Source organism: Leucoraja erinacea, chromosome 3 (genome assembly GCF_028641065.1).
Source record: "Leucoraja erinacea ecotype New England chromosome 3, Leri_hhj_1, whole genome shotgun sequence".
NCBI lineage: Eukaryota > Metazoa > Chordata > Chondrichthyes > Rajiformes > Rajidae > Leucoraja > Leucoraja erinaceus.
Window position 1 is genome coordinate 88,076,856 of NC_073379.1, and position 13,687 is coordinate 88,090,542.

The 13,687-nt window shown below is 41.8% G+C and overlaps 1 protein-coding gene across 1 annotated transcript in view; it reads right to left on the reverse strand.

Annotated features, from left to right (window-relative positions):
* Positions 1-13,687, reverse strand: part of hsd17b4 (hydroxysteroid (17-beta) dehydrogenase 4) — a 110,815-nt gene that overhangs the window by 8,188 nt on the left and 88,940 nt on the right. The window contains exon 22 of the mRNA XM_055633148.1: positions 8,155-8,290. Coding sequence (XP_055489123.1) covers positions 8,155-8,290 — 136 coding nt within the window. The remainder of the gene's footprint in view (positions 1-8,154; positions 8,291-13,687) is intronic.

Here is a 13,687-nt window from a genome sequence, read left to right on the forward strand (position 1 = left end):
TTTGTAGGAATTTATTTTCTATTAAATGTAACTGCAGTGATTCTAAACCGAAAAGGGGCATTTCAATATGTCATACTGTTGCACCCATAGATAGCTGCACTCGGGGCCGGATTTAGATGAAGAGAGGCCCTAAGCTGTTCCACTTACGAGGCCCCCTCCGCGTTGGTTTTCAGCGCTGGCGGCGAGGCAGCGACCGGACAGACATGGCGGCCAAATCTCCCACAATTCAAAGCGAGGGAGACCGTGCCCAGGTCCGACCAGTTGCCGTTGCAGTGCGCATGCGCAGGGTGGCCGATGATGTGCTGGCCATGGTTGAGCGCATGTGCAGGGGGGAGGACGTGCAGGCCTTAGCAATGCGCATGTGCAAGGCAGCCTGCCGTGCCGGCGGATGAGGAGCGAGCGGAGCCCGGCGGCCCTGGACACGGATAGCGGGGGGGGGAGATCGGGGGGGGATGGGGGAGAGAGAGAGAGAGAGAGAGAGAGAGAGAGGGGAGAGATAGACGGTAGGGGGCCCCCAGATTTTGAGGCCCTAGACCAGTCTTTTCCTTGGTGAATCCCGCGAGGCCCCCCTAGATTTCGAGACCCTAAGCTTAAGCTTGTCTAGCTTATAGGCAAATCCGGCCCTGGCTGCACTAAGGCAGCTCATGTCGGCCTATAATTGCACTTTTCTTTTTGCTGTCTAAATGAAAATTTAAATGATTTCAAACCTGCCACGTTTACTTTCCCTGACCTCAAGGACATTAACTGAAGATGCCTCAGTTTGACTTTGTGGCATATGACAGTAATGAACTAAAAGGGCTCATTATTTATATAGTTTGTCAATTTCCATGGCTCACCGTGCCATTGTGCAGGAACAAGGCAACGTCTCACATTACATGTATGGCAGCAGAGCCGACAGCGCATTTAACATCACAGTACTGGCAGAAAATATCGATGAGCATAGCCAATACTTTGTTAAACCTGAGAGTTGATAAATTGGAGGGCATATTGCAGAGTATTAAGGAAAACAAAGTCTATGTCAGAGGCATAATTGTTTAACTATTAGCTAATGAAAAATTGACAATCATGGATCAGATCCCAGCACAAACCTTGAACTTGCTCAGCCAGTCAACCTTTAGGTCATGCAGCAGCAATCTCGAGCAACTGCATGTGTGTGACCTGCAGATGGTCATGGGGAGGGGAGGGGTGGGGGTGGGATTTTGCACATCGGGAGTCCTCCATGGGGGATTGTCAAGCAGTTGCAATACCAAGAAGAATGGGGTTTGGAAAGTGAAAGTTTATTTTTTGCCACTTACTCGTATACAGTATTAATTGGGAAAGGTTAAAGAAAAATAATTGAATTATTAAGTTAGAGGATGAAGATATACTTCCATTACGTTCCATTGAAGATTATTTCTAATTTTAATAAGCATACCTTCAGGAAATTTCATGCTGTTGTTTAATTAACATTTCACAATTCCATAATTCTGCTCTTAGCAACAGGTTTGGAATTCCTCATTTAGCAAATTAATAACCAACGTCAGCACCTTTTATTATTTTTAGCTACATGGTTTAAGCATTCCATAATGTTAGGGTAATATTAATACAACAGAAATCCGGCACCATGGACATGACTCATGTTCAATTGAATTTAGCACTTTCACATTACAGAAATAAAACTGGAAACCTTCTGCAATAAGTGAAGATTCATTGGTGATATATTGTACGCAAGTAGAATTTAGAACTTTTAATCTCAGGATCCACATGTTGGTGGAAAACATTAAGCCACTTTAACACTTCTTTTTAATTCTTAGCCCCAGTGATTGCACAAACTTCCTCCTAATACTTTTCAATAAAATGTAAAATTTGCAGCCAAGGCCAAACCTCTCAACTAAATTCTTAATTAAAATAAGAGACATAAAAAAAATGAAATGAAATGAAATGATTCAATTTATTGTCATTGTCAGTGTACAGTACAGAGACAACGAAATGCATTTTTTTTTAGCATCTCCCTTGAAAGGGAGACACAGGGCGTCGCGGTGTGCCCGCGCCTGCCGCCGTACATTCCATTACAGGCAAAGGTGGGTGAAGTGTCTTGCCCAAGGACACAACGACAGTATGCACTCCAAGCGGGATTTGAACCGGCTACCTTCCGGTCGCCAGCCGAACTCTTAGCCCATTGTGCTATCTGTCGCCTATAAATGATAATCATTCTTCCGGATTGCATTGAAAAAAGCTCCACTCTGGCAGGATACAAAATGGCTGCAGATCAGACTCGCTCAAGTCAACAAAATCAAGTAAAACAGAGATCCGCACTCTTCTGAAGACCAGACACTGGGCATTCATGTCTGATGATACAGTGGTCTACAAGAAGTCCAGATACGACTTTGGCAAGGCCATCAAAAAGGCCAAAAGGGACTTCTGCTCCAAGCTGGAGGATGAGACAGATGTTCGGCAGCTGTGGCGGGGCCTGAATGCAATCACGGCGAAATCAGGAGGTAGCTCAAATGTCGGCGAAACATCACTCCCTGACGAGCTCAATGCGTTTTACGCACGCTTTGATAGGGTGAACACGGATGTGCCTTCTCGAGCCCCCATTCGCTGTGATGGTATTTCGGTCTCAGTCACAGAGGTCGACGTCAGAAAATCATTCAGAGGGGTGAACCCTCGGAAAGCACCTGAACCTGATGGTATACCCGGTCATGTTCTAAAGACCTGTGCGGACCAACTGGCTGGAGTTTTTATGGACATTTTCAACCTCTCACTTCTGAGGTCTGAGGTTCCCACCTGCTTAAAAGGGCATCAATTATACCGGTGCCCAAGAAGAGTAAGGTGACGTGCCTGAATAACTATCGACCAGTGGCACTAACGCCGGTGGTGATGAAGTGCTTTGAGAGGTTGATCATGGAGCAAATCAACTCCTACCTCGACAAAAACCTGGACCCACTGCAGTTTGCTTACCGCCACAACAGATCAATGGTGGATGCGATCTCGCTGACTCTCCACTCCGCTCTGGACCACTTAAACACCAAAAACTCATATGTCAGGCTGTTACTCATTGATTACAGCTCGGCATTTAATACAATCATCCCCTCCAAGCTGGTTACCAAACTCTCAGATCTGGGTCTCTGTGCATCCCTCTGCAATTGGATCCTCAACTTCCTCATCCACAGACTGTTCTTATTGGTGGAAATGCGTCAGCCTCGATAACACTCAGCACGGGAGCACCTCAGTGCTGCGTGCTCAGCCCCCTGCTGTACTCACTCTATACTCATGACTGCGTAGCCGGTCATAGTGCAAACTCCATCATCAAGTTCGCTGACGACACCACTGTTGTGAGACGTATCACTGATGGGGACGAGTCAGACTATAGAAGAGAGATCGACCGACTGACTAAATCGTGCCAGCACAATAACCTGGCCCTCAACACCAACAAAACCAAGGAACTGATTGTGGACTTTGGAAGGGGTAGGATGGGGACCCACAGTCCCGTTTTTTTCAACGGGTCGATGGTGGAGAGGGTCAAGAGCTTCAAATTCCTGGGCGTGCACATCTCTGAAGATCTCTCCTGGTCCGAGAACACGAATGCAATTATAAAGAAAGCACATCAGCGCCTCTACTTCATGAGAAGATTACGGAGAGTCGGTATGACAAGGAGGACTCTCTCTAACTTCTACAGGTGCACAGTAGGGAGCATGCTGACCGGTTGCATCGTGGCTTGGTTCGGCAACTTAAGTGCCCAGGAGCGGAAAAGACTACAAAAAGTAGTAAACATTGCCCAGTCCATCATCGGCTCTGACCTCCCTTCCATCGAGGGGATCTATCACAGTCGCTGCCTCAAAAAGACTGGCAACATCATCAAGGACCCACATCATCCTGGCCACACACTCATCTCCCTGTTACCTTCAGGTAGAAGGTACAGGAACCTAAAGACTGCAACGTCCAGGTTCAGGAACAGCTTCTTCCCCACAGCCATCAGGCTAGTAAATGCAACTGAAACAAAACTCTGAACATTAATAGACCATTATCTGTTTATTTGCACTTTAACTGTTTATTTATTGATGTGTGTATATATTTATATAATGGTACATTGACACACTGATCTGTTCTGTATTCATGCCTACTATATTTTGTTGTGCTGAAGCAAAGCAAGAATTTCATTGTCCCTATCTGGGACACATGACAATAAACTCTCTTGAATCTTGAAAATAAGAAAATTATGTAGTGCACATAGCTGGCAGTCAATGTTGTTCTCTGTCTAGCATTAAGTAAACTTCCCAACCAAATAATTCAATTCAATATGGTATTCCCTCAGCATGGTCCAAAGGAAAACTCCACATACTTAATTTGCAACTGTACATCCATTTCAGAATGAAACAAAAACAACTTGAAAGCTTAACAGAGATAGAGTCATACAGCATGAAAGCAGGCCATTTGACCCAACTCGCCCATGCCATCCGAGATGCCCCATCTACACTAGTTCCACTTGCCTGCGCTTGGCCCATATTCCTCTAAAGCGTTCCTACCCATGGACCTGTCCAAGTGCCTTTTAAATGGTGTTATAGTACCTGCCTCAAATGACTCCTCTGGCAGCTCATTCCATATATCCATCACCAGCTGCGTGAAAAGGGTGCCCCTCAGATTCTTATTAGATCTTTCCTTTCACACCTTAAGCCTGTCATTTGTTTCTCGATTACCCTACTCTGGGTAAAAGTGTGCATACTCTGTCTATTCCTTTCATGATTTAATAAACCTCTATAAGATCACTCCTTGGCCTCCTGCTCTCCAAGGAATAAATTCCTAGCCTGCCCAACCTCTCCCTAGAGCTCAGGCCCTTGAGTCCTGGCAACAACTTCATAAATCTTCTCTGCACTCTTTCCAGGTTAATGACATCCTTCCTAATGAGGGTGACCAAAACAGAACACAACATACCAAACTGATTAGTAAGGGTGTCAGGGGTTATGGGGAGAAGGCAGGAGAATGGGGAAAGATAGATTAGCCATGATTGAATGGCAGAGTAGACTTAATGGGCCGAATGGTCTAATTCTCTTAGAACTTATACAGACTTGCCAACACCTTGTACAACTGTAACATAATGTTCCAACTTCTATACCCAATACCCTGACAGATGATGGCCAATAAAAAAAAAAATAGCCTCTTGACCACCCAATTTAACCATTGTGCTAATTTCAGGGAACTCTGTACCTGGACTCCAAGATCCCTGTGATTTCCAACAGTCCCTTGCCTTTTTATGACTGCAACACCTTACACTATCTGCATTAAACTCGATTCTCAACCCAGTTGCCCAGCTGATCAAGGTTCTGCGGTAATTTTTGAAAACCATATTAGATTAGTGTCATAGATTAATACAGTGTGGAAACAGGCCCTTCGGCCCAACTTGCCCAAACAGGCCAACAATATCCCAGCTACCCTAGTCCTACTTGCCTGTGCTTGGTCCATAACCCTCCAAACCTGTCCTATCCATGTACCTGTCCAACTGTTTCTTAAACACTGGGATAGTCCCAGCCTCAACTACCTCCTCTGGCAGCTTGTTCCATACACCCACCACCCACTGTGTGAAAAAGTTACCTCTCGGATTCCTATTAAATCTTTTCCCCTTCACCTTGAACCTATGTCCTTCTGGTCCTCGATTCCCCTACTCTGGGTAAAAAAATGTGCATCTACCCGATCTATTCCTCTCATGATTTTGTACACCTCTATAAGATCTCCCTTCATTCTCCTACGCTCCAGAGAATAGAGACCCAGCCTACTCAACCTCTCCCTATAGCTCACACCCTCTAATCCTGGCAACATCCTCGTAAATCTCTTCTGAACCTTTTCAAGCTTGACAATATCTTTCCAATAACATGGTGCCCAGAACTGAACACAATATTCTCACCAACGTCTTATACAACTGCAACATGATCGCCCAACTTCATACTTGAATTGAATTGAATACATTTTATTAGCCAAATATGTATACATACAAGGAATTTGCCTTGGGGCTTTGCTCGCGAGTAACAACACGATATACAGTAGACAATTAAAATGAAAGCATTATAATTTAAACATGTGAAGAATGAAATAAAATACCAGAGCAAAAGGAGGCCACAGACTTTTGGCTGTTGAGAAGAGCTACTGCTTATGGGGAAAAAAAACTGTTTTAATGTCTGGCTGTGGTAGCTTTGACAATCCGGAGTCACCTTCCAGAGGGAAGTACTTAAAAGAGTTTGCAGCCAGGGTGGGAGAGGTCACTCTCTATACCATCCATTTTAGTGTAATTTGCTAACTCTGCATGCCTCTGCATTCTCATCCAAACTGTTGATGTAGCTCAAATGTGATTTTTACAAAATAAGTTGTGAATTAACCAACACTTCTCCGTTATTATAGCTTCCATTTTCCTAATCATTGACATCCGAAGATGGCAATATACCGTGTGCGTTGAAGCCTTGCACAGTCACCTCTGATCTAGGCCTCATTTTGACCTCAGCACAAGGTGTGTCGGGTCATTTTTAAATGAGTATTCAGCAAAGGTCAAAGATTGCACCCAAACACTAATTTATGGCACCAATGCAAGATGTCATCGGTAATGTCAGTAAGTGGCCAACTGTCAAGTCTGGATGAATAGCATAATTGCTCACAACCTCCCACTGATATCATTTACCTGGGAAACGTCACTTACATAATCTGCCCCATTCAAATCACCTCTGAGCATGGTTTGAAAAGTTAAAGAAAAGTCCAAAGGTATGCAGGTTTTAGGGCCCAATACTTCATTATTTTGTAATTCATTTAGATGCACATACTCCAAGTTTATTAAATTAATGCATAAGCCATCACTTTCTAACTTCAAACTTAATTATTCTTTTCCAAAGCAAATATTGTTAATGTAAATAGTGAGATGTTACAGGCACCAAACCTATGGGATCCAAGCTCTGTCACCCTGAACATCTATCCTTAATTTCTATTTTATCTGCTAGCCAATTATCTATTTTGCCATGTTTCCCTGACTCTTTATGCTCTGACTTTATTTGCGGTATAGTTGAATCTTTCTAAATCCAGATGTACAGTATTACATTGAGGTCAACAGTCTCTGCCATACTCCATGCATAAGAAATTCAGCAATTCAGTGCCTCAAGTCTTCTCTGCCAGTCAAACAGTCCCAGCTGATGTTTAACAGCTGCATTCCTTTCCTAAACTCACAATGTACTCCTAGATTACCTTAATATTTAATATTCTATCAATCTCTATATTTAATGCACCGAACAGAACCTCTTTTGCTATCTAGGTTAAGGAATTCCCTAGAATCACTTCAACTTGTGTGAAGAGGTTTCTTTGCATCTCTGTCTTTAATGAATAAACCCTCATTTTGATATTGTAAACACAATGAACTGCGGATGCTGGTTTACAAAACAAGGCAAATTACTGGAGTAATTCAGCAGTTCAGGCAGCATCTCTGGAGGACATGAGGTGTGAATTGTGAAGTTACAGGAAGGAATATTGGTGGAAGCGGAGGGGGAGATGAGAAGGGGGAGAAAAGGGTGGAAATCCAGGTGGGGCACAGGGAAGGGAGGGGGAGGGATGAAAGGAAGTTGTTTGTGAATTGGCTACCTCAAATTGTGAATTCAATGTTTATACCGTTAGGTTGTATGCTACCAGGCGTGTGCGAGAGTGAGGCCACATGCAAACTGGAGGAATAGCACCTCATATTCTACTTCAGATTACAACCTAACAGTATGAATTGAATTCTCCAATTTTAGGCCCACAAACAAATCCCCCTTCTGCCACCTTTTCCCCCTCTCTTCGCTAGGTCCCACCTGGATTAGCACCCATTTTCCCCCCTTCCACTCATGTTCCTTCGTCCAACTTCACAATTTACTCCTCTTCTGTCTTGTCTCACATGTTTTGTCTTTTCATTTCCAATCTTTGTCCAAACATCTGACTATCAACCCCTGCTGAGTTACTCCAGCACATTGTGTATTTTTTTGAGATTATGATCAAGGTTCTGTGTATCCAGGCTGAGAGGAACATCATTCTTGCATCTTCTGTCAATTTCCTTTGGAAATTTGCATGTTTCAATGAGACCAACTTTCATTCCTCTGAACTCACGACAGAATAAAGTGGAGAACTTCTGTGACAATGAAAATACATATCATTTTGCAAAACTGCATTACTTACTCCACTGTGTTGCTATCTTCCCTTCCTGAGTGATATCCCATTGGAAGATTGCATTCACTTTTTTTACCATCTCTCTGCCAACATCTTGAATGCGGCGACTTATTTCAGCAAACACAAGGTCACTTTGCAGTTCTCTCTGTTTTTGAAAGAAAAGAATTCAAAATCAAAGTACATTTGCAGATTCATAAAAATACACTGCTAATAAATAGGCATGGAAAACCTATATCAGAAGTGCAATGGGTAATGGTATTTAAACATATCAATTTTCAAACACAGCAATTTTCAAACATTGCATCATATGCCATTAGGTAAAAAAGTGCTGAATATTTGGGAACAGAAACACTGCCGTAACTCAGAGACTAAATCTCCGTCCACAGATACAACCCGATCAATATATGGTTCACTACTGTTAATGTTCACCTTGCAAAAAAACAGTAGACTTGGTTCAAATTTATTTAGATAACATTGAGACCGCCCTGTGGCATTTTAACCTTCTAGTTTAAATTCTGCATTTAGATTGATGTTTCCCTTTAGGTATGGTTGTCAAAAATGCCTGTCATGTTCTTGACAGCAAGGCTTTCCGGATATTTAGCAGAAATACTAACATTAACCAACTGTAGAAGAACTTCAATCAGATAAAATGAGCAAAAAATCTTGACAAAAACAGCTTTACAAGTTACTATAGATTGCAGAAACATCACAAGTACAATTAACCACAGCTCAGGAAAATTAAAAATATGTATTAAATAATTAATTGATTGGAGATTTCTTTCTTTCTCAAGTAGCCCATACTTTAAATTTAATCAAAGACAATAGATAATCTCTGGTGCATACATTCAATATGACCCATCTTTTAACTATATGTATTTTAACTTTCACATTCAGATCACATATCAACATTATCTCTCTAATCACTGGCAACATCACATTCTTCATGTTCAACTAAAAATCTGATATTTTCCCTTGTGAATCTTACCTGGAAGGAACACTGATGTAAATAAAGGTAATAATATACAATCGACTGGAAGAACAAATGCTTTGCAGAGCTGTTGCTAACGAGTACCTTGCAGCCCCATGCCAAATGGTAAGGCAACCATCCTGGAGGAGTAGCCTCACTAATTTTTTCATTATTAGAACTCATTTGCCCCACTTAAATAATCGTAGAAAGCCACTAAAACATGTTGGTCTTCTCAGCAAGAAATTAAATGTAGCCCTGTGCATTTCTATCAAGCTAACAGTCGATTAATTAAATTCACAGCTCTAAATAAAATACTGGGAAAAATTAACAGCAGTAACATTGCATTCCACCGTAATCTGTTATCTTATAATAAGGCACATGCCTCATTCGTCCATCAAACTGGTAGACTGATCTTGGTTCAATGACAGACATGCTATGAAATGATATAAAAATCTAGTGAAGTGATGAAAATAAACTATTGCCTGCTAGAGGGTAATCCTTTACATATTCAGGAAGTAACAGCAACATATTTTCACATTAGGATGGTGTGCAGCTGAGGTGGTACTACTCCCACTGACTTACTGCCTGTGTTTCTTGTTAGGAGTGGTTGCAGATTTGGGACGGATGGTTTGACTGCCCCAGCCGCGGGAGAACAAGAGGGAAGAACGTTGAACTTTATTGCCTTCTTTCACAGTGAGGAATATGGAATCCACTGTGATGGATGTTTATTGTAGATTAGCTATTTCATACTAGCCAATTATAGTGATTGTTAGTAGTGACTCCGCCTACTATGTATTTCATATTATCAAGAGCTTGCATAATCTAGTTAGAATGAATAGCAGCTCGGAGATGTGATGACTGCAGATCCTTGCTGTATGTAGATTTAATAAATATGTGTTATACCTTAATGTGTGTTCGAGTCAACACATTACATTTATGTTAACTTATGTGGCTGTGTGTCTTGTTGCTTTTCACTTAGTATGGCAACTCAAATTTCACTGTACCTTAATTGGTACATGTGACAATAAACTGACCTGGAAACCTGTCGGAATAGCCTTGGTGGGCAACTGCAGTGCATTTTGTTGGTCCACTGCACAGCTAGGAGGTTAGGGGGGGGGGGGTTTATGGCAGATCAATGAACAGAGTTTTCAAGAAGGAACTGCAGATGCTGGAAAATTGAAGGTACACAAAAAAGCTGGAAAAACTCAGCGGGTGCAGCAGCATCTATGGAGCGAAGGAAATAGGCAACGTTTCGGGCCGAAACCCTTCTTCAGACTGATAGGTGGTGGCGGGGAGAAGGAAGAAAAAAGGAGGAGGAGCCCGAGGGTTGAGGGATGGGAGGAGACAGCCCGAGGGCTGAGGAAGGGGAGGAGACAGCAAGGGCTAACAAAATTGGTAGAATTCAATGTTCATGCCCGCAAGATGCAGACTCCCCAAGCGGAATATCCTTGTACAAATGTATGGACTGCAGGCAGTGAGTACGAGGCCCATTCATACCTAAAGTTGGCAAACAAGATTTACAACTTCTTCAGAACTTCAGCTTCTTCCCCCCCCCCCCCCCCCCCCCCCCCCTCCCCCCCCCCCCCCCCTTCCAAACATAGTCAATCTTTGCCCAATGCAGAAACTGTTGATAGATCACATATATAGACCTATTTGAAAAATGTTAAACAGATAAAGCTTCGGTTCCAGGATGCATTGGTTATTTGCTTCATTCAGGCAAAGACTGATTGAAATTACTGATATCCCATGCAAAATGAGGCTCGTGGCCGTGTGCAAAATGTCATGGAAATTTACTGGCAATTATTCAAAAACCTTGAAGACATTCAATAAATAGGTTATGCTGTGAATTACAAAAACATGATTTCGGACCAGAGGACGCACGGGCGTCACAAAATATGGGGAGAAGGCAGGAGAATGGGGTTAGGAGGGAGAGATAGATCAGATATGATTGAATGGCAGAGGGCTGAATTGATGGGCTGAATGGCCTAATTCTGCTCCTATCACTTATGACCTTATTATGACATTCGGTTGTTCCAGGAACCTCACCTTAGGAAGTTTCTATTAGTATTGGAGGTGTTAATATTGACCAAATTAAAGACACTATAAAATGGAGAATCCCTGCATTTGTCAGAATTGCTTAACCTTTGTCAGCAGAAAATTACAGGCTATGGATGGCGCCCACCAGTCTCAGCCTCAGATTGATATACAGGATGGTGAAAGATCCAGGTGTTCTCCTCATTTCCCCTTAATTGATTATATGTAAATAAAATTAACTGCATTGATACGATTGGATTGCTGCAAAGGAATTGTAAATAATGTAAATAATGTTGCAAGACAGTTACCCTGCTGTTTGTTGATTGGCCAAAGTGTTAAGCATTGGCAGGATTGTTTTGAGTTCCAGGGTAAATGTTGCATTATTTAGTTAGTTTTTAGTGTTATTATGTGTGAAGTGTTTAAATTTCATGTGCGATGCTCCGCTATTCACTGGGAAACGTCTTTTCATTTTGCACTGTAACAACTGTTGCTTGCAAGATGACAATAAAGGTTGATTGATTGATTGATTGATTGATTGATTGATTGATTGATTAGTTAGCTTCCTTCCAGAAGCTTCTGCCAGAAACATTGTATGGAAGACACTGTAATTGATTTGGGGGACTGTCAATAATGTATTGATGTAATTAATATGTTTGATTGGACTGTAAAGAGATCACCCCTACGTAGTTCGGCCCCTCAAGATTAGTGGACCTATAAAAGGTAGCCCCATCTTAGATTGATGTCGATCTCCTGGAGGAGCGCTTGGGACTGCGTAACCTTTTGGAGTGTGTCTGCTTGCACAAGGCTGAAGGGCTTGGCCAGGCGGAGACAAGGATCGAGCCCGCTGTGGTTTAGGTAACGTATAGAGGAATTTGCTGTTCAATCTAAAAATAAAGTTTAGTTGGTCCAGTTCTTGAGTCAGTGTTTTTTACTGAACTAGACTAGGGGGGTAAGCTTTGAAAGAGCATATATTTACAGAGGGAACACAGGTTGATAATCATACCTCATGGGTTAAACTACATATTGCACAAACTAAGGTTATAAAGCTGGGGTTATAATTTTATTCAGGATACCAAGGGAAATTGGTAGTGTAACTGGGATACAGAGGGCAGCTGGAAAACCACTTCTGATAGCTAGACCCCAGGAACTAATCATCTTTCAGAAACCAGGCAGAGAATGATAAAAGGTTGGAAATCTCTTTTGGAAATAGAATATGATGCATGGACAATTATTTTTAAATTGGGGATTGATACATTTTTGATTTCAAAACCCATCAAAAGTTCCTATGAGCATTTTTCTTAGAGATCAGCTAGATGTTCACTCGATGATGGAATGGGCAGAGGTTAAACATCCACTCCTGGTACAACGTTTCTCTGTGGGATCTGTCTTATGAACCAGTCAAAATCATTGAGGACTGCAGTGACTTTGAATTATAGTAGAGAATGCTGTAACAGTTATTTACATATCTTGTTGCAAAAGGTGACAACTTGCATCAAGAAGCCCAACTTAATTATCTATTTGCAATGCCTTGACAAGCATATTTGAAGGGTTGAGATCTCTGTTCACATTGACTGGTGTTGACTGCCATGCACCCTTTTATATCCTAATGTGTTGTTTCTATCATCACAGGAGAGGCCCAGGGGAACCTCTCTGAAGAAAAATGAACAACATTAACATATCCAAATCATTTCTGAACGTTTCACAAGTACTTTGGAATTACCTACGGACCAAAAAAAAACTTCAAATGTTTTGGTGGCACATTGGCACAATATTCCCTCACAGCTTGAGCAACCCAAATTCAATCATTTGTAGGATTATGCATGTACTCCCTGTGACTGTATGAGTTTCCATGTGATGTTCAGGTTTCCTAAAACATCTGCAGGTTGGCTGGTTAATTGGTAATTGTAAATTCTCCCAATGTGCATGTAGAATCTGGGGCATTGATGGGAATATGGGGAAGAACAAAATGGATTAGGTAGGATTATTGTAGAAAAAACATATGCATGAGGGCACAAATGCATAATCGCAGCGAATTGAGGGGCCTGTTTCCATGCTTATCTCTCGATGACCAAGTTCCTTCCAGAACGTTGAATATTATATCCAAAAGATAGTTTAACTATCACTGAAAACGATCATATCTTTGTTCCACCCATGTGAATGGGCAGGGACTAGCATTAACAACCGGAACGATGCAGAGATGGAATTTGAGGAATAACTTTTCAGATATGAAGAGTGAATGCGAGGAATAATTTTTCACAAAGAGGGCAGTTGAAATCTGGAATTAAAGGTTACATTTGAAATGAATATTAAGGAGGAATTCCCTCAAAATGTAATGCATTTAGATAAGTAGAAAACACTAAGGCGTTAAAGGCTACAGATTAAGTGCTGGAAAAATGGTTTAGCATAGATAGATACTTGGTCAATATAAACATAGTGGATTGAAGGGCTCTATGAATCTATATTCTATGACATTGATTAGGGACTTAATATTGTTAGTATAAACCTTTAATCTCATTGTCTGTAAAAACCAAGGTTACAAGC